Source organism: Podarcis filfolensis, assembly GCF_964270895.1.
Source record: "Podarcis filfolensis genome assembly, chromosome: 2".
NCBI lineage: Eukaryota > Metazoa > Chordata > Lepidosauria > Squamata > Lacertidae > Podarcis > Podarcis filfolensis.
In genome coordinates this window covers 44,669,421-44,689,349 of record NC_139605.1, presented here as the reverse complement: position 1 = coordinate 44,689,349, position 19,929 = coordinate 44,669,421, and the positions used below count along the sequence as shown (strand labels likewise).

General features: G+C 43.1%; 1 protein-coding gene across 1 annotated transcript in view; it reads right to left on the bottom strand.

Moving 5' to 3' along the window:
* Positions 1 to 217: 217 nt before the first annotated feature.
* SUSD3 (sushi domain containing 3) overlaps positions 218 to 19,929 on the bottom strand; it is a 53,592-nt gene continuing 33,880 nt past the window's right edge. Inside the window, exons 4-5 of the mRNA XM_083603127.1 lie at positions 17,848 to 18,009; positions 218 to 944 (exon numbers count right to left, since the gene is read on the bottom strand). Coding sequence (XP_083459253.1) covers positions 728 to 944; positions 17,848 to 18,009 — 379 coding nt within the window. The 3' untranslated portion in view covers positions 218 to 727. The remainder of the gene's footprint in view (positions 945 to 17,847; positions 18,010 to 19,929) is intronic.

Genomic DNA, 19,929 nt, shown 5'->3' with positions numbered 1-19,929 from the left:
ATCAGCAAGCCCAAGAGGCTCAGTGGTTTAGACCACAGTGCCACCCGTGTCCCCAGCTGCCTTGGACAGCCATATGTGGGAAAGGCAGGATAGAAATCTTTTAAGTAAATGGATGCCTTTAATATGGGCTAGCTGAGGTATGAGAAACTAAAAATAAAAGTTAGAAATGGAAGGTTTCCTCAGAATCTGAACAATGAAATCACATCTAAATTTGACATTTTTTTCTTAATTAAAAATCTTTATTATAATCCCCTCATATTTATTGTGAAAAAATACATTTCATGTATTATCTGATATGCTTATAAAAACAGAGGATAAAATAAATTCGCAGTCATGTGCATTTGTCCTTGTTGCTGTCAAAAACCTTCACAGGCAGCAAAAGTACAAACTGTTAAGAACAGGGATACAGAAACATATACCGGATATACGTGCTTCCTTGTTTTCATGATAGGATCACCTTCTTTTTGGGAAAGCAAATTGCAGAAAAGGTTTGCTGTTAAATTCTGAGATATACTGTTTAATTTAATAACAAAAAAACAGAATGCATTTTCAAATAACATTTGTCAGATCTGTTAAATCTGTTGATATTCTGACGTTTATTGTAACTGATACATGGGAACAATGCAGTGATTCATTTCTATACAGTGTTTTAAGGCACATTCAGCAGGTATCTCTATTCACATTTGGCTTTGGTCCAGCAAATCCTTCGTTGCGTTTATGTGACTGCCTATCCAGGTAAATGAGTATCCATTGTCCCCTGCGGTTCCTTTTCATGCCCATAGACCTCGACAACATGTATCGTACTTATGGTATGTATGGCAACGTTATGCCCCGGTCCCAGCTGTCTACCAAGTGAACTGCTGGGTTTGGCTGCTTTGCTGTGTAAATCGTTTTCTCCAAAACAGTCGGTCTCTGTGATGCCTCCAGCCCATTCGTCATGGAAGCTGGAAAAGAAAAGAAACCTTTTAAAAATTTAGATAAAACTATAGCCTTGATATAGTATTGTCATTGGATTTCTCTCCCCTCCCCCCCCGCCACCGCAGTAAAGAAGTTGTCAATAAATAGCAGAGCAGATAAAAATCTAGAATACCCAATAAATAAAGCACGCCTCGCACCAGGTCTGCCAACCAAGGCCTGTTGTCTGGTACCACAAGACAGGGAGTCGTCCCTTCCTTGGGAAGTTCAGTTACCTCCCTCACTGTTTAGATTTGCTTATCATATCTATACATAATTTTTATTAAGTTTTCTGTTTTACAATTTAAAATACTCATTTTACATCCTTTAGATGTCAATGACTTCCCTTCTTCTTTTTCCATGGTTCATTTTACATATCATAAATCCCTGAACGTTTTACAAAAACTATACCACTCAGTATTCCATTATTGCATCCATCAAAACTTGTTTACACTGTGTTGAACTTATCTTAATGCTGTCAGCGTTTTCAGCTGTATACAGTTATTTCCCATATATTCAATAAATGTTTTCCAATCTTCTTTAAACGTATGTTCTTCCTGCTCTCTTACTCTATATGTTAAGTCTGCAAGTTGTGCATATTCTGTCAACGTAAGTTGCCATTCTTTAGTTGGGACCTTGCTCGTTTTCCATTTGGGGGCTAACAAAACACAGGCCGTAGTAGTAGCATACATAAATAACCTTTTTTTTAATTAAAAAAGGGGGGGTTGCTTATCCACTCTGTCTACAGCAGATCTTACCAGCTTGCTTATTCATTTGTTTATAACATTCCTAGATCTTGTATTTCCACCTTGTGGAGCTGTTCCTAGATTACTTCCAGGTCTGGGGACCTTTTTTCAGTCTGAAGCCTTATTCAGTTCTGGGTACCTGGTGGGGGGGACCACACCCCAGTGGTGGGAGGTGCCAGAGGCAAAAGTGAGTAGAGCCACTAAATTTTACCTTTGTACAGGTAAAATTTTACATCTTTGCATGTTTCTACACATACCTCTGTATCCTCCATCTCAGCAAGCAAGAGACATTCTCAGAGTTCAAGGACACATTCCAGCCAGGCAAAAACCACGCAAAGAAGGGCAAAGCAAGGTAGTGAGGAATGTGACCTGAGGAGAAGCCTGTAGGCTACATAGGGAGGTCTGGAGGACCATGTGTGGCCTATGGGCCTGAAATTTCCCACTCCTGTTCTAAATGGAGATTTTATAAGTTTCTGCACAGGTGGACAGTATACCTTTAAAAACACACACACATGATTTTATGGCAGACAATTTGATGCCTTCATAAAAGCTCAATATATTTTTTAGCTAATACAGTCGTACCTTGGTTTTCAAACAAAATGGGTTCCAACAGTCTGTTCGACTTCCGAAACATTCGGAAACCAAGGCAATGCTTCCGATTGGCTGCAGGAGTGTCCTGCAGCCAATCGGAAATTGCGCCGGACATTCGGCTTCCGAGGCAAAGTTCACAAACCAGAACACCTGCTTCCAGGTTTGCGGCGTTCAAGTTCCAAGTTGTTCGCGAACTAAGCTGTTCAAAAACCAAGGTACGACTGTACTAGACAAATACAAGTCTTTTTAATAATAATGATAGGTGTGTCATGAAGGCTACTGGAACCATATTAGAGATCCCTGAAGCTATTTCTCAGAAGAGACTTCCACTTTTTTCTCATATTAGCTTAGCACAGCCAAAGAGGAAATCAATATATTTCAACAGGAAGTACTGTAGAGATGTGCAGATTGCTTAACAACTGCCGTTCAAGGGCAACACGTTGTAAAATACACGGTTCAAAAGCAAGTACTTTGAGAAGCCACAGAAAAATCAAAGGATAAAGATTTTACAATCAAACGTTGGAAACCGACATCCAACACAAAATGTTATTGACCTAATTTTTGACTTATAGGAATCAGCTTTGGAGGAGGGGGAAGGCTACAGCAGTTACAGGTAACATTTTCCTTTATCCCGTATGTTGTCAAAAGCACGTGCTTCCCCTATTGTGTCATATACAGAATTCAATTTTCTTGAGGTAATAATACAAGTGGTTGCAGGTCAAAAGCCAAAGTGATATAATGACAAGGGAGGAAAGGAGGCAGGAAGATAAAGATTACTTCAGGGAAAAGGTGTGGTTGCTTTCTGCATTTATATCTGATTGCTAGATATCAGGTGATACATAAAAACTACTTTTATTTTCACGGCCTCTGTGAGGAGGAGTGTTTTCAAAAAAGAAAAAACCCTTCCAGATAGAAGCATTTTTTTAAAAAAAAAAGTTACGTTCTCTTTACACTACAGTTGCTTTCCAACTTCTATAATTGATCCCAGAGTGATAGTGTTCTCTGAAGCTTTATGTCGGAGTGTTCAAGAGTCTTTTGGAGAGTGTCAAAGAAAACAAACGATATCTGGATAAACGATGCCCTTTGCATCTGGCTAGATAGTGTGCAAATGCCACCAAGGACTAGATATGAAAGCCTTGATAAATTCAAATTGACTCAAATAACAACGATCTGACTCAGTATGATTTGTCCACTGCAGGTATAGACGCTGGAAGTTGTGGGAGAGGAGGGAGATAGGAACGTGTTTTCACAAATTTTGACCCCACCACATACACACAAAATCTTGTTTCCCTCAGCCATATCATTGGTTCCTTTTACTGTCAACTCTTTATAGCAATCACAATGTAGTGTACAATTATATTATATGCACTTGCATTCTGCTGAAATCAAGGCCACTTCTGCACATCAAACTCAGTGCCCGGTTCTGCTCAGTTTCTAAAGGAAATTGCCTGGCCAAATTCTTCACTTGCATCAGCATATAAAATCCTAGTAACAATTTCATCTGTTAGAAGAAGAAGAAGAAGAAGAGTTTGGATTTGATATTCCGCCTTTCACTCCCTTTAAGGAGTCTCAAAGCAGCTAACATTCTCCTTTCCCTTCCTCCCCCACAACAAACACTCTGTGAGGTGAGTGGGGCTGAGAGACTTCAAAGAAGTGTGACTGGCCCAAGGTCACCCAGCAGCTGCATGTGGAGGAGCGGAGACGCGAACCCGGTTCCCCAGATTACGAGACTACCGCTCTTAACCACTACACCACACTGGCTCTCGAGGTTAACAAACTCCCCTGACATCATGGGACATGATTCTGCTGAAGAGATAAGCAACTAGTTGTGCATTAATGTCTGGTGCCCAAGTTGCACATCCCCACTGGTAATAAAAAGGAAATGTCTCCACTGTGCTTGAAGGGGTATAAGGCTCATGGGATTAATGGCACTTGTAGAGAGAATGTGAACATGTGATAAGATTTGGGGGCAACATGAGAGAGATCATGAAATGGCAGGCTGGAAGGACTCATATGCCAGCTCTTTAAAGAGAGGTGCATGTATTGGATATTGTGAAATACTGCCACACCTGGTGACTTTCATAAAACATGGCATCCCTTTATCTTCCATCAGAAGGATGGTTTCTGTTATGTACTGAAGTTCTCACCCTGGGCCAGCAGGGGGATACTGTGGATAGTTATGCAAATGAAGGATCGAAAGTGACGTTCAGTGATTGGATAGTTTTAGAAAGTCGCTACAGTTACGTTGTTCTGGAGCTCTATATAAGCAGGCTGACTGAGCTCTTCAGTTCAGTTCTGTTCCAGCTTACAAATAAAGAGCTGCTTTGGAAGAATCGCTGTGTCGTCTGATATGTTCACCCACAACTTAACAGTTTCTGTGTTCATAGACCACCACAAGCTTGGATACTTGTATGAAAAGGAACTCTAGGATTTCTTTTAAAATGCCCATGGACACTAAGAGGGTGGAAGTGCTATATGTGATGTATTATTTGCACTCTTCGGTCACTCTATCTGATTGATCATTGTTCATTCTTCTCAACACTTTGATAAGTCTATTTGGTTTTTAAGAATGCCTTTCTCCAATTCATTAGTGTTCTGATGAGAATCCACATGAACACCCATATCAGCAAATGCATGCAGAAGGTTGCATTCATAAGCAGTTCTGTCTTGCTGGATCAGCGGGAGGCTGTCTTATTTTGTTGTTGTGTGCAGCTTTGATCTCAGTTTGCATCCCTCCATTCATTATACAACAGACAGAAAAAGACAAGTGATCACCAGTTGAGTTCAGAAGAATCAACTTAATTCCCCTTTGTGTTGTTCCTAATGATAATAATGCGAACAGGACTTGCAATAAAGACTTCAGCACTGTAAGACATAACAAGTATGCTCTTCTGTTTCCTGATTGACATTGGAAATTGCTTTGCACGGGAATTTCTTTTGAAAGGTGGTGGGTAGAAATTTTCGCTTGTGTTACAATGCACAACATTTTGGTGGGAATAATGCAGCTGTTGTGGAAACAATAATGGCTTGAATATGACAAAGCATACAGAGTACAATGTTTGCAACAAGATTTTATAACATAATTTCATGGTTATAATACAACTAAAATTTATCTTAATGAAAGGGTTTGGGAAGAGTATACCAAAAGCCCTATTTATTTTGAGCTTTTATCCTGCATTTTTATCTTGTGAACCACCCTGAAATACTTGGGTGAAGGGTGGTATATAAATTTAATGAATAATAACATGATAATATTAATATCCAGAGTTCAAATCATCCACATTTCACTAGGTGATGGCATAGCCAAAAGAAGTTCTCCAGCAACTCACAGGGGCAAATGCTCCTCCAGATTATGGAGTCCCAAGCCGTTTGGGGCTTTAACACAAGCACCTTGAATTTGGTTCACTACAAGTAGCCCGTGCAGATCTTTCAAGCACAGTGTTCTATGATTTCATGCAGCTGTGCTGATCAGCAATCTCTCAGCTGCATTTTGCACTACCTGCAATTTCGGAACCCTGTTCAAAAGCAATCTAACAAAGATCACATTGGCATAGTCAACCCTGGCACATGGATTACTGTACTAAGGTATCCCTGTCCCTGAACAGCCAGAACTAGTAAACCAGCCAAACTGGGAAACAGATGCTATGCACCACCACAGCCATGAGCCTCCAGCAGCAAGGTTCAAGGAAGAACCCCAGACTACGCACCTGATCCTTCAGGGGTATGCAATGCCATCCAGAAGATCATTCAAATCTCAGACCAGATCTACAACACCTCCATCTTGTCAGAAGCCAACTTCAGTTTATTGGCCCTGATCCAATTCACTGACACCCCAAACTCTGACTTAGCACTTGAGCAGCTTCTCCTGACTCTTACGGAAAAGGGAGCTGGAGCTGGATGTTATCAGCATACCAATGACACTTCATCCCCAGTCCCTTGATAATCACTTCAAACGGCTTCATAACTATCATAAATAAAACGAGCGGCAAGCTGGATCCCTGTGAGACCCCACAGCACAATTGCCATGGGGCTGAGTAAAAGTTCCCAAAGCTACTCTCTAGAATTGGTCCTGGAGCTGGAGGCAGAACAGCCAGAATCTCATGTCTTTTGATTCCCAGCCCACAGAGCCAATCCAGGAAGATACTATGATATTTAAGTCTGTTGCAAGATGAGGGGAATTAGCAGGGTCACACTCTCCACATCCTTCTCCCAATACAGACAGATCATCAGTCAGGATGACCAAAGCTGTTTCATGCCAAAACCAAGTCTGAAGTTGGATTGAAAAGCATCCAGCTAATTGGCCTCCTTTAAGTATGCCTGGCACTGAACAGCCACCACCCTTTGGAGTTTTGGGCCTTCAAAGGGGATATGAAGGCTGGATAGCTCAGCTGGTGAGAGCATGAGTAACTGGGTGGAAGTTGTCACACACTTCTGGGTCCAGAGACTGCTTCTTAAGGAATTTATCTGGGACTAAGCCCTGTTTTGTGGAAGAAAAGGAGAATATATTTTTTGAGTAGAAGCAATAAAATTAGAGTCTGCAGCCATGTTCATGCCCAGCTGGCTGCCCTCAAACAAGAAAATGCTTTTGAACATAAGAAGAAAGGAAGGATGCTGCAATGCCCAGCTGCAGTGACTAGTATCTGCCCGAGTGGGCCCTCTTTTGTCCATGATGGCACAGATGTTGCTCCCATCATCTGCCAACTTCCTGAGATCCAGCCCCAGCTGTGCTGCAGCAGACTTTGGATGTGCCTAAAAACAACTGGGCAAGTACCATATTTTTCGCCCTATAGGACGCACTTTTTCCCCTCCAAAAATGTAGGGGAAATCTGTGTGCATCCTATGGGGTGAATACAGGCTTTCGCTGAAGCTTGGAGAGTGAGAGGGGTCAGTGCGCACCGACCCCTCTTGCTCTCCAGGCTTCAGGAAGCTAGCAGCAAGCCTGGGGAGCCCGCGGGAGCTCCCGCAGGGCTCCCTAGGCTGCGGATAGCAGCCTGCCGCCCGGCGCGCGGGGTGCCCTGAAGCAGAGAGCCCCGCGCGCCGGACAGACATCCGCAGCGTGGGGAGCCCTGCGGGAGTTCCCGCGGGGCTCCCCACGCTGCGGATAGCAGCCTGCCACCCGGTGCGCAGGGCGCCCTGAAGCAGAGCGCCCCGCGCGCCGGGCAGACATCGGCCAGCCCCACAAGCTCGGGGGACAGCGGGGAGGCGCAGCGCCGCCATCCCGCTGTTCCCCGACCTGGTTTTGGGGGGGAAATAAAGGGAATTTTTTTCCCCTTTATTTCCCCCCCCCCCAAAAAAATAGGTGCGTCCTATGGGACGGAGCGTCCTATGGGACGAAAAATACGGTACTTGGTGAAGGCAAAGGACAGAATCATCAGGTTAAAAAGAAATCCCCTTGCCTTCTAGGAACACCAAGTAGCATCAAGCCTTAAAGGTCACCAGAAGACAAAAAGCTTCTGAACACAGAGGAGAAAAGAGAATTTTGACATTTGATGATAAAAAAACAAAATTTTAAATGCAGTTTAACTTTCTAAAGTTAACTTTCCAATCTTTTCACTTACAGTACACCATCTTGAAAAATACATTTGACCCTATTTCACAAAGATTGCAACCTTTACAAAAAAAATTAACTTGCTACCAATTTGACAGCCTACTCCCTCAATTTGCCCCCACAATGCTGCTAAGTACTGAGGTGTTGAAGCCTACTCATAGCACTTTAACTGTCATATATATATATATATATATATATATATATATATATATAGTACATGTAAATGCTTGGTTAATTTATGAATTTTCTGCCAAAGGATACATCAATGGCCACCAGCTTAGATGCCTTTAATAGCTGACTAAAACTTAGTGCAATCCTAAGAACAAAAGATCTGGCCAAAGGCCTGTCTAGGCCAGCATCCTGTTCTCACAGTGGCCAACCAAATGCCTATAGGAACAAGCAGGGCCTGAGCACAACAGGCCTCTCCCCACTTTGTGGTTTACCAGCAACTGATATTCAAAGGCTAGGCCTACTCAGAAGTAACTCCCTCTTCATCAGATATAACCTGTACAGTCCTATATACGTAGTTTGGGCCAGGTTCGACTAAATAGCTGTGTTAGTGGGAGCCACTGCAATGAGTCCCACTAGTGTAATGGGACTTTCCACACGTCTCACTTCTGTCCCCCTGTTTCCTCCTTGGGAAGGTCAGGAGATCTGCCCAGAACACCCAACAGGAAGGAGGAGAGAGGAGATTGTTCTATCAAGCAAGCAGAAACACTTGGGCTGATGAAACCATCGCCTTAGTGTCACATTGAATTCCACACTTTATATTCCTACCATAAAAATAAAAAACGGGGAGATCAGTTCCCTAATCTGACTTTGCACTTCTTTTCCCTAAATTGTGGCTATGCTTAGCTGTGACAGCAAAACATTCTTTAGCTCTTTAAGGGACTTGTGTTGCTGTCTGTGCTAAAAGCACTGTGTAGATACCCTGGTAGCATGTTCATACTCTCTGTCAGTGCAGGGGTTTCACTGACATTTGCCCACAGTTAACAGACAAGAGTGTTTATTTGAGGAGCAGTAAAACAAATCCAAAGTAAACTGAAGTGTGGGATGAATTAGTAAGAACTACTAATCTCTGAAACCTATTCCCGGTCAGTTAATACCTCTGCTTCCCACCCTCTCCATCTCTTGCAACAGTCCTCTGACATAAATTCCAACCATCACTCCATCTGTCATTCTATTCTCTCTTTCGTTTCCACCTCCCACTTACCCCTAATCTTCCATACTCCAAGTGATCTCCACCCTCTGACCCCAAACATGGTCAACTCACTTATTTTTTGCATAGCCTCTCGCAGGCAACAGCCCATTTCATTGTGTACATTTATTCCTTCCTTTCCAAATGCAGCCAAGATATTGCTGTTTTGTTTTTGTTTTCCCCCTGGATGCTTGCTTTGCTTGTTTTTGCCAAACAGGCCACTTGGTTGTTAAGAGATTTTCCCTTTTTTGTTCATAACACACAGCGCTAAAGCATTCTGAATCAACGCTTCAGAAAAGCCACAGCATCTCAGTCCTTCAGAGGCAACTTCTAAAAATACCCAGTAAATACTTCTTTAGGAGTGCACCAATTAGCAGCCCTACAAAAAAAATGAAAGAAAGATTTTTCATGGAAATACACGCCAGCTGCTCCTAATGGAGAAAACGCAGCCTCTTACACCTAGAGTCAAATGCACAGCCTTTACAAGTCACCCAGCAATTAGTTCACTGAACCAGGGCTTTTTCCCCATTAGCATTTCAGCTAGATAAAATTGTGGCAAAGTGGGGAATGTTGAGCCTTTGAAAAGTGGGGTGATGTGCAGTGCGTGTGTAGCATTCAAATCTTCTGAAAACAATCATGCCAGAAAATATATAAATATAACAATACTCAGCATCTATAGCTCTGAAGGCCAAACTAGATTAACATTCCTTCAGTTTAGGAAGCTACTTTAACATAAATTTTTATTGGTTTTCAATACATTCATACCATTTATCCAAATTTTACCAAATTTTACAAAGTTCAAATTTTGGACTTCCTTCAACTTCCCTGAAAATCATCCATTTTTACCCTTTAATACGCATTTCTTTAACAGTTTAGGAAGCTACTTTATGCCATCAGATGATTTACCCATCTAGTCCAGAATTATCCACTGTTGAGGGTCTTAAGCAAAAATTGTTTACACCATCATCTGCTTAGCTGGTCCTTTAAAACTGGAAATAGTAAGGACTGGACTTTGGGCTTCTTGTATGTGATGCATAGACTCAGCCACGGAGCTATGGCTCTGCTCCTAAAATCTTTCTCAGAATATCTCTTTACACGCTTTGGTTAAAAGTAGGAATGGCTGGGGCTCTTGTCTTACCCACCTCCTCTCTTCAGCTAATAGAAGCTTTGGGACACAATTTCCACTGGAATATCCATTGGAGTGGGGAGAGAGATAAATTCTTCCTGCCAAGCTCCAGCTCTCAAATCCAAATCACACCTGTTCCATGGCTGCTTTGACCAAAGGGGAAGAAAACATGACATTGCCAGTCTCCCACATCACACTAAGTTTGGCCCTTTAAAAAATGCATGTCTCTTACTTGAACAGACTGGATGTCAGATGCAAAACATTTTCTTTAGGTTCTTGTTTGCATTTGCCCCACATGCTCAACAGCCATTGCCTCAAGAGGTAATGGAAAGAAGAGCCATTTCTGAACGCTGGGCAAGGAAAATGCTTTCGGTTTGTCAAGGGCAGATATGGGCCCTCTCTATCTGGCTCTTAGAACTCTTCCCACCCTGGTCCTTGAGTGTTTTTGCCTAGGTGGGATGCATCCTCGAGCTCTGATCATGCCTCTTGCTTCCCTGGATGGATGGAGGGGCATGTGAGGCTGTATAGGAACTAGCCTACTGTACAAAGGTAAAAATCACATTTGTTGCTCCACCCACTTTTGCCTTTAGCCCTGCCCACCCCTGGAAAGTGTCCCTTCAGGTGAAAAAGGTTCCACACTCTTGGTCAAGGGGAGCTTGGCTAGAAAAGGGAAGTGTCTGACTTTCAATGTAAGAAGTCCAGTTCAGTCTTTTCAGAACAGCACCGCCTGTAGGCCCAGGGAGGGATTTCCTGCAGTGAATGAATGTGCAGCCAACTCCATAACATGAGGCTTTTTCACACGACAGCCTTAGATTTCAGTGGCACAACCATGTTGTGAAAATTAGAACCGAGGGAGGGAGGACAGAGACCTTGAAAAACAATGTGTTACAATGACACTTCATTTGTTGTCTTCCAATTTCATTTGTTATATAATGCATTACAAGGCTTCTTCAGACTGCACTTACCCTGCAAATTCCTCTTTACTGCCTTGCTATTTGCAATAATTTATGTGTTCAGGATGAAGAAGAAGATTTGATTCTGTCTAATTCATTACAAAACAAATGTCCCTTAAGTGATGCACAAAGCTGTCACCCCATTTGTCAGCTTCAAGGCATGCCACATAATACATTGGACCCATGGCTGTAAAGTCATTTAGTGAATATAGATTTGCATTCAAGAACCTACTACATTGCCCAAAAGAGTTAGGCATTTTTGATTAATGGGCCATAGGCTGGCCCTACCATTAGGGAAAATGAGGTTCCAACTCAAGCAATGAAGTAAGGGCAGGGTTTGCAGCAAAAGGCTCTTGTCCAGTCTCCTGTAGGCACCTCCAACTATTTCTGTCCACTAGAACCACCACCATCTCCCAGGGAATCACCTTAACAGAAGACCTTAACAGACTAGAGAACTGGGCCCAAACTAACAAAATGCATTTCAATAGGAACAAATGTAAGGCTCAGCATTTAGGCAGGAAGAATCAGCTGCACAGATATAAGATGGGGGACACTTGGCTTACCAGTAGTACATGTGAAAAGGATCCACGGCTCTTGGTGGACCACAAACTTAACATGAGTCAACAGTGTGATGCAGGAGCAGCAGCAACGGGGGGAGGGAGGTAATGCAATGCTCCAGGCACCTGGCATCTGGCCCCCAAAATATTGCACAGATGGAAATGTGGCCCATGGACTGAGGTCTTCCCACCCCTGGTTTAAGGCGATATACAAACCAGGGCAAAGTGTGCAGAGCATGGACTCAACCTCAGACATGCCTTTCCATAACACATGAATGGAGCCACAGGAGAATGACAGAATGGAGCCAGGAAGTGTGGCCTTGCTCATCCCTTCATATCCCTGAAACTGAGTGAGGGCTATAGTAAAACAGTCTGTGCTCCACAGAGATTAGCACAGAACAGAGACAGAGCTGTAACTGGGTGATCTTGCGCCCCTAGCAGAACTGTCCAGATTGCACCCCCTAGGGAATGTGGCACAGAAAAAAATAGGGGGAAACAGGGCCCCCACATATCGTATAAATACACTCTATTTAAAACATTTTCTTAAGAGGCAATAATTGATATTTTTATTTATAGACATATTTATGGAAATATTTTTAGCAGATTTTGCTCCCCCTCCTTGCCTGTGCCCCCGGCGGGGGCCTTGCTCACCACCCCCTAACTACGGTAGAGATTCTGAGATTTTAGTGAAACAGACGGTTGCATACCAAGTATTTGCTGCTTTATATATTTTATTTGTGTTTAAATTGAAAACAACTGTCCTGCTTAGTAAACAAAATGGTACAAATTCCAGAAATGTAAATATGGACTGCATATTGAACTAATCTCAGCACTTCATTACATGCAGGTGTCTAAAATTAAAAGCAAGCTCTTAATCCTTTTGACGAAGTGCCTTAGGATATAATCACTGTGTAATTAGCTTTTTAAGTATATGTAAAACCCCTCAAAACTCAAAAATTGATTAAGTAGCCACTAGACCTTGTACCAAACGTACCATTTCCCGTGTTTTTTTACAGGTGCATCACACTAGTTTAAAGCTCGCGATAAACTATACAGTAATTAATTGAATTTGCTGTGGTCAATCCTGCACTCTTTTAAAAGCCAAGCTAATGCTTACACTAGAATCTGCTATCAAAAGTAATTTTAAAAAATACCTCACCACCATATGAAACGAGAAGTTTTAATTTATTTGTTTATTATTTTGCTTATGTTATTTATGCACTGCTCAATGACAAAAGGTTGTCTGAGATTTTAAAGGGTCTACTCTGAGTATGATTTAGTTGGCTATCCCCAATATAATACAATAAAAAGACAAGAATGTAAAATGAACTTCAGGTAACATCAGGAGCAGAACAGAGAGCAAAGAATAAAAATCAACAAAGCTAAAATAGAGTTGAAAGTGACAAGATTTTTTTTAAAAAAAGCAGTGGCACCCCGTTTACAAAGACCCTTTCACTTTTAGCCACCTGCCAGCTCAGTGGGCTGAGACCTTTTAATAAAGGCCTCAGGTGAAGACCTCAGGTTTGGGCAAGGAAATATGGGCTTGCAATACATAGCTCATTTCTGTTTTTGTATGTTAGACAGAAATGGGACACGTCCATGCCCCAGTCACAGATTTGATCCTAAGGAGGGAGCTAAACACTGGAGAGTTGCCACTGCAGCCATTCACACTGTTGAGGTCGCTGGCATCCATTTGTCTTAAGAGGCAATGGAGTGTGCCTCCGGGGATGAAGTCTTTTTTTTTTAAAAAAAATAATTTTTATTAACTGGCCAATCACATCAAATTAAATCACATCACATAAATTCCAAATTACAAAGCCAAATTTTTAAATTTTGTTGGGGGAACCCATACTTCAAGATCCAAAGGGGGATTCAGATCATCTTCTTATTACTGCGTTAATGTCCAAATCAGTCCCAATCAGTCCAGACAAAGTTCATAATTCTATCCAGTCTTATCTTGGTGTTTCCACATCATATCTTGTTCATATAATTTCTCTTTTTCCTTTACAATCTCTTCTGTTAGTCTCCTTAAGCCGATAAGCAAATATAATAATCCTGTGTGAATTTCCCGTTCCTCCAATCTAAGTCCAGATGGTTTCCATATATCTCCTTCGTAGATAACATCGCTCTTTCCATCATAAATTAGGCATTTGTCACTCTTAAGTCCCACCGAGGAGTTGATCCACGATATGTAAACAGCTCTATTTCTCTCTTTCTCCTCCCAGACCCAAGAGCTCCAACAATGCCTCCCAAAATGGCGACGGCATTTTTAACTGCGTCATTCCAAAACTCTTAGCTTTCCAGCTTTGTCTTGAAACATTGCTTTGGTTCGAAAGTTTATCTCCACACAGCCTTAAATCCACAGCTTAAGTCCTTTTCTGACTCATTAGGGGAGGGGATTCTTGTTTAATCACATAAAAAAAGGAAAGGCAGGTTCCCCCCCTCCCCCCTCAGTCATTTGTCGTACCGTATCTTGACGTATCTTCCCATATTTTATTCTTGTTTTGTTATCAGAGATCTCTTCTGTCAGCAGTCTTTACTCCCCCTTTTTCCTTGAAGTATGTGCAATTTATCTCGTCCAAATTGTTTCTTTTGAAGATTCTTGCAACTAGTGGCGCGGATCAGGGACGGCATCCAGGAGTGCCGGAATCCCACAGGAGGGCTTTGTGCCTAGTGCCCCCACCCCCACAAATTCGGGGGTGGTATAGGGCACAGCAGGGCCGTTCCCCCCCCCATAATCCTGGGGGGGTTAAGGAGGCTAATTACCCCCATCATAGCCTCCAAATTACCTCGTGTGGGTCGGAGAGATGTTAATGTCGGCCATCTTCCGATGCGCCACCTAGTGGCCCCCCGGAGTGTGCCTCCGGGGATGAAGTCAAACCACTGCGTTAGCAGCACCAGGCTCCAAGCCTAGGCAAGTGTGTATGGAGGTCCTGAGCTGCCTAGATGACAAGAAACCCCTCTTGGCCTCACTGATGTGGTGCGAAAGAAAGCAGAGCCCGTGGCACCAGCTGGGCTGCAGGAGGTGCCAGAATAATGCATACAAAGCGCCATCCAACCATCTCAGGGACTCCACTCTGGATTGGTGTAGGGCGGGCATAGGCAAACGGCCCTCCAGATGTTTTTGGGACTACAACTCCCACCATCCCTTACCACTGGTCCTGTTAGCTAGGGATGATGGGAGTTGTAGTCCCAAAACATCTGGAGGGCCCAGTTTGTCCATGCCTGGTGTAGGGTTTACTCCTCAGCCTTTTTTTTCTCTCCCAATGAAATCACACAAGGCAGCAAAGGTTTAGGATTAGAGTTTTATTGACTGTTGGACCCACTATTGGTCTCGTCCACTCAATCTGCCAGAGCCTGTCTTTGCATGCAGGGCAAGTCCCTAACTCACTGAGCATTTGAGACCCATCGGCGACCCTCACCTGGTTTAGCAGCCCAGTCAAAGCCATTCCCAGGGTGGGGCCGCTATCGCACGCTGGCAGCTTCTGGGAGCCACAAGTGAGAGCTGAGTGCAGGGTAGGAATCAAAAGTGGACAAACTATCCCAGAAGGAGCCTGACCTGCCCCACACCAGAGGTACTACTCCATCCCTAACACCCCATACACCCCACCATTCACACTAACCACATTTTAAAAAAGCAATTCCACCAGAAAAAAATGGGGGCCTAATAGGAAAAACAATATGCAGTTCCAGGGATGGCTACTAGAAAACAGGAATGGTTGGTGCATGGTGGAACCTAGCAGTAGGGTTCCTGCTTTGCAATCAGCAGGTCCCAGTTTTCATCCTTGGCATCTCTAGTTAAAAGGATCAGGCAGCAACTAATGAGAGAGACCTGTGCCTGAGACCCTGGAAAGTGGCTGCCACTCACAGCAGGCAACAGATGGAGGAAAAAGTCTGACCTAGTACAAAGCAGCTGAAGTGGTACTGCTGATGCCAAGATGACCTCCAAGGAGATCCCCAACAGCTTAAGAACTGTTAAGAGAGCTCCCTGTGCTATGCAGACCAGAGTCTGCAGGCTAGGGGATTTCCTGTAAAATGTTGCAGTGCGTGAACACATATGCCTCCCTCAAAGTACTTTCCTGTGCTGCAGCACAAGGCTGTGCTGAGCAAAGCAGTGGCCAGGATTGGCCTATGAGTCAGAACCAGGCATCCGTCAAAGCAGGAGCTGAATTGAATGTACCGTAATTTATTTGCATTATCTCCTCTGACCCTCTCAGCCTGAGTGTTATTGCAACATGCATCTGCCATTTAAACTGTTCGCTCTCCTCCAGCTACTAGCAGCAAAAAAAGCAGCAGTAATAAATTCAAAAACAAAGAGTGGAATATCTGACAATAAAAACAATTGCTATTATGGGGTAGCTTATAGAGCTCAGCTCCCCGCTGCTCTAAATAAATCTCCTTCCCAGAAAAATTGCAGACTGCGCCTACACTCTTTATTCAACCAAATAAAACCTCCACAACAAGTAAAACGACTCCTTTAAAAACCCTAAATTAGGAGTAGACACACTGCCTTCATGGGCAGCCTTCCAGGGGCTGCAAGCCAGAGGTAATGGGGTAGCTGGAGACAAGGAAGTGGGCATGGCAAGGAAGGGGACTCTGGTTTTTGGATAGGGGCTGCATTTGAGTCACGCAGGTCAGCAGTTTCTACATACAAATCTCTCCATCTGGGCAAGCAGCAGGGACACATTGCTGCCAAGCAAATTCACTTCAGGATGGTGTGGAGCAGAGCCGGTGAAGAATGTGGCCTAGGAAAAGTGCTAAAGACCAGTTAATAAGGCTTGGCAGGATGGAATTGGCCCAAGATTCCCCACCAATGCCCTCAATGGAAATGAAGGCATTGCCCTACTATTGTTATCACTCAGGGGCACTAAAGACTGGTCTGCCTCCTTAGCCAAGAATGGAAGAAGAGGCAAGTGACATTAGTTTTTTAAAAATATATTGCTTTAAGTTGGGGTCATAGAATCCTAGAGTTGGAAGAGTCCACGAGGGCAGGAATCTTTTGCCCAACATGGGGCTCAAACCCATGACCCTGTCTCATGCTCTACCAACTGAGCTATCCTACATTCCCTCATAAGCAGTCTTCTGGTGGCTGGAAGCCAGAGGCAAAAAATGGTGAGAGCAACAGAGGTTTCCATACACCTCTCTGAGAGGCATTGCCAGAGTTCAAGGAGACATTCCAGCCACGCAAAAGCATGAAAAATGGTTTGTGAAAGGGCATGGCCTGAGGAGAGTTCCACAGGCTGGGCAGAGATACCTGGAGGGTTTCATTCAGCCCAGGGGGCTGAGGTACTGTTTCTCTCCTTTAATTATTCTGAAGAGATAACCAGTTGGCTGGTTAGTGCTCCTGTAGGACAGATAAGTATGGAACAAGGAGATGACCCAAATGAATGCAGTGGCCTCAGAGAGATATCAACAAAAGTTTGCCACCACCCCACAAAAAAGAATCTATCCAACTTTGCTCTATCAGATTTTGTATTCTGATTTAACCAGATTTTGATTTCCTCCCAGGAAGGGAGAGAAGCATTGAGTGAAAGGGTGCAGATTCCATCAGCACATACACCTCGAATGGACTTTGCATCCCATGAATTGGGTGTGCCCATGGCCCAGTGAAAGCAGAATCTGATGTGTATGCAAGCATCAGATGACAATGGTGGTTACAAAAGGTAATACGGCTGAACTTTCTGTTACTACATCCAAATCAGTCACTGACCAGTTCGAATTACATAGCCCCAATGTATACACAATCAGGACTATAGCTTCATACTGTGTTCTATGTTGCATTATCCCAAATAAAACTGCATCACGTAGGTGATATATATTAAGTTAAACCAGTGAATCATGACATGTAGACAAAGACTGGAGGCACGATGCCAAGAATGATCAAAGGTTTTCATTTTGAACTGTGTTTTTTGTTTGGAGAACAGAGGCATTTTATCACTATCTGAATGGAGCCCATACAGTCAAACAATGTATATGATAAAGGGCTTTGTATGAACACCAGAGAAGTCAGTCATTTGCCACTGTCTAGTACAGGGGTCCACAGACCTAAAGAATTGGTTCAGACTGATTTGGCAAACAGCCTACCTCAGTGCAAGGTACTTTGTAGACTGTTCAATGTGTTAAATAGTTTTGGTCTTGCAAAGCTGCATAACCCAGTACCCTGGGCTACCTTACCTGCAGAAGCCTCGGTTGTCATACGCCATATTACTACCATCATCAAATACTGGCTTATTCTTTATTTTGTTATTGTTGTTATTTCTGCCTTTAAAACCAAAGTAAGCCGCTTGCATGTTTTCCAGTTCTTCACTTCTGAGCTGGTACCATAGTTGCATATCCCTGTAAAAATGGATACAGAGGAAAGGATAAACATGGGCGGCAGCAGTGTTTTTAGCCAGGCAGGTGACTGAGCTAAAAAGGTTTCAGTAGCACAGGCAAAGAGCAAAGCAGAGTTTCAAAGGAAGGACACCCAAATATGAAGAGCACCCATGAAAAGAGACCACGTGACATCAACAGGCAGAAAATAAATAGGAAACAGTATTAAATCTGCAGGGGATACTTTCAATTTTTTATTTTTACTGCCATTCCTCTTTTTCTGCTACTGCTTTAGAAAGTATACACCCATCATGTAGACACGTATGGGACTGTGAATGAGTGACAGGGGGACAGGGAGCTTTTCATGCTCCTTGAGCTCATGGTAGCTTTTGACACCATCAGTCACACTATCAGGACTTCTGGAACAGCTGTGCAATTTGGATGTGGGTGGTTTTATTGTGTGTATTTGCAATTGTAGCAAACAACTAATAAATCTGGAAAATAATAATGCATATTATTAAATAATATCAGCGTGGGTAAAGGTGCCATTTGGGAAGCAGGAAGTGTTTAAAATATGGTAAGAGCTTGTTGCTCTGTCCCAGCTCCTGCCAACCTAGCAGTTCGAAAGCATACCAGTGTGAGCAGATAAATAGGTGCTGCTGCAGCGGGAAGGTGAACGGCGTTTCTGTGTGCTCTGGTTTCCATCACGGTGTTCTGTTATGCCAGAAGTGGTTTAGTCATGCTGGCGACATGACCTGGAAAGCTGTCTGTGGACAAACACTGGCAACCCTCGGCCTGAAAGCGAGATGAGTGCCACAATTCCATAGGCGCCTTTGACTGGACTTAACCATCCAGGGGTCCTTTACCTTTCACCTTTTAAGAGATTGTGAACATGACAACCGCTGGGAGCAGAGCAAGTTGCCACATGCATTAACAAAGTGTCATTGCAGACAGACAGATGGGACAATTTTCACCAGAGTTCCAATAGCCACATTTAGATTACTTTTAGAAACTTTTACTGCGGTTTTCTGCAATAAATGCAGGAAAATTGCCATCACAAGACAAACTTCTGATTTTGAAGCAAAACAGTGTTTTGTTTTGTTTACCTTTGGCATACAGACTAAACCCACCCCCCAAAAGAAGACCTTCATGTGTGTGAGGAGGCTGCTTGTAGTGGATAAGAATGGGAAGGATCCAGCAGGGTACTAAGGATCCTTAGTATCTAATCCACTAAATGCTTGCATAAACAAGAATTTGGCATTTGGAAAGTCCAATACAATTCTCAGGAGATGTAAGAACAAAAGACAGGAGTCAAAAACCCTTCAATTATATAATATGGAAGCACTAGTATTTCAGAAATTAAAGTATAATTGCCATTATCTGCCTTCCTGAACAGCACTTATATAAACAAGCCGTGCTGCTGTCACTGGCTGTTTCCAGCTAAAAAAATAATTTAATTGGTTTCATGGCTTTCCTTCTTTTACATTAAAGCACTGACAACCCACCTGTTGCCCTCTCACCACAGGCCATATTTGCAGGACATAATACTGATTAACTTCCTCCTCATACATAATAGTTAAATCTTTAACAAAAGGGACACATCTCTCACCCCTCCACGGTTCAGTCAGGTGATAGAATTAAAAGTCTGTTCTTTTTCTTGGTAATATTTGTGAGTTCTTTGCTTCTGCCCTATCTACATTATTTAAAAATCAAGGTGTGTTTGTGGCCTTTGTACGACCCTCACAAATAGCATTGGAGATTATAAGAAGCTGGGCTACACATAACATTTGCCAGCTGGAGATGCCACTGTGTTTCCCTCCCCAGCTACAAAAATTGTATACAGAAATTACACTCCACGTCTCTTGAAGAATCTCACACCCCTCCTCTTTCCCAGGCCATACCCCTGAACTCTGGGCCCCTCCTTGGGTATTTCTGCCTGGCTAG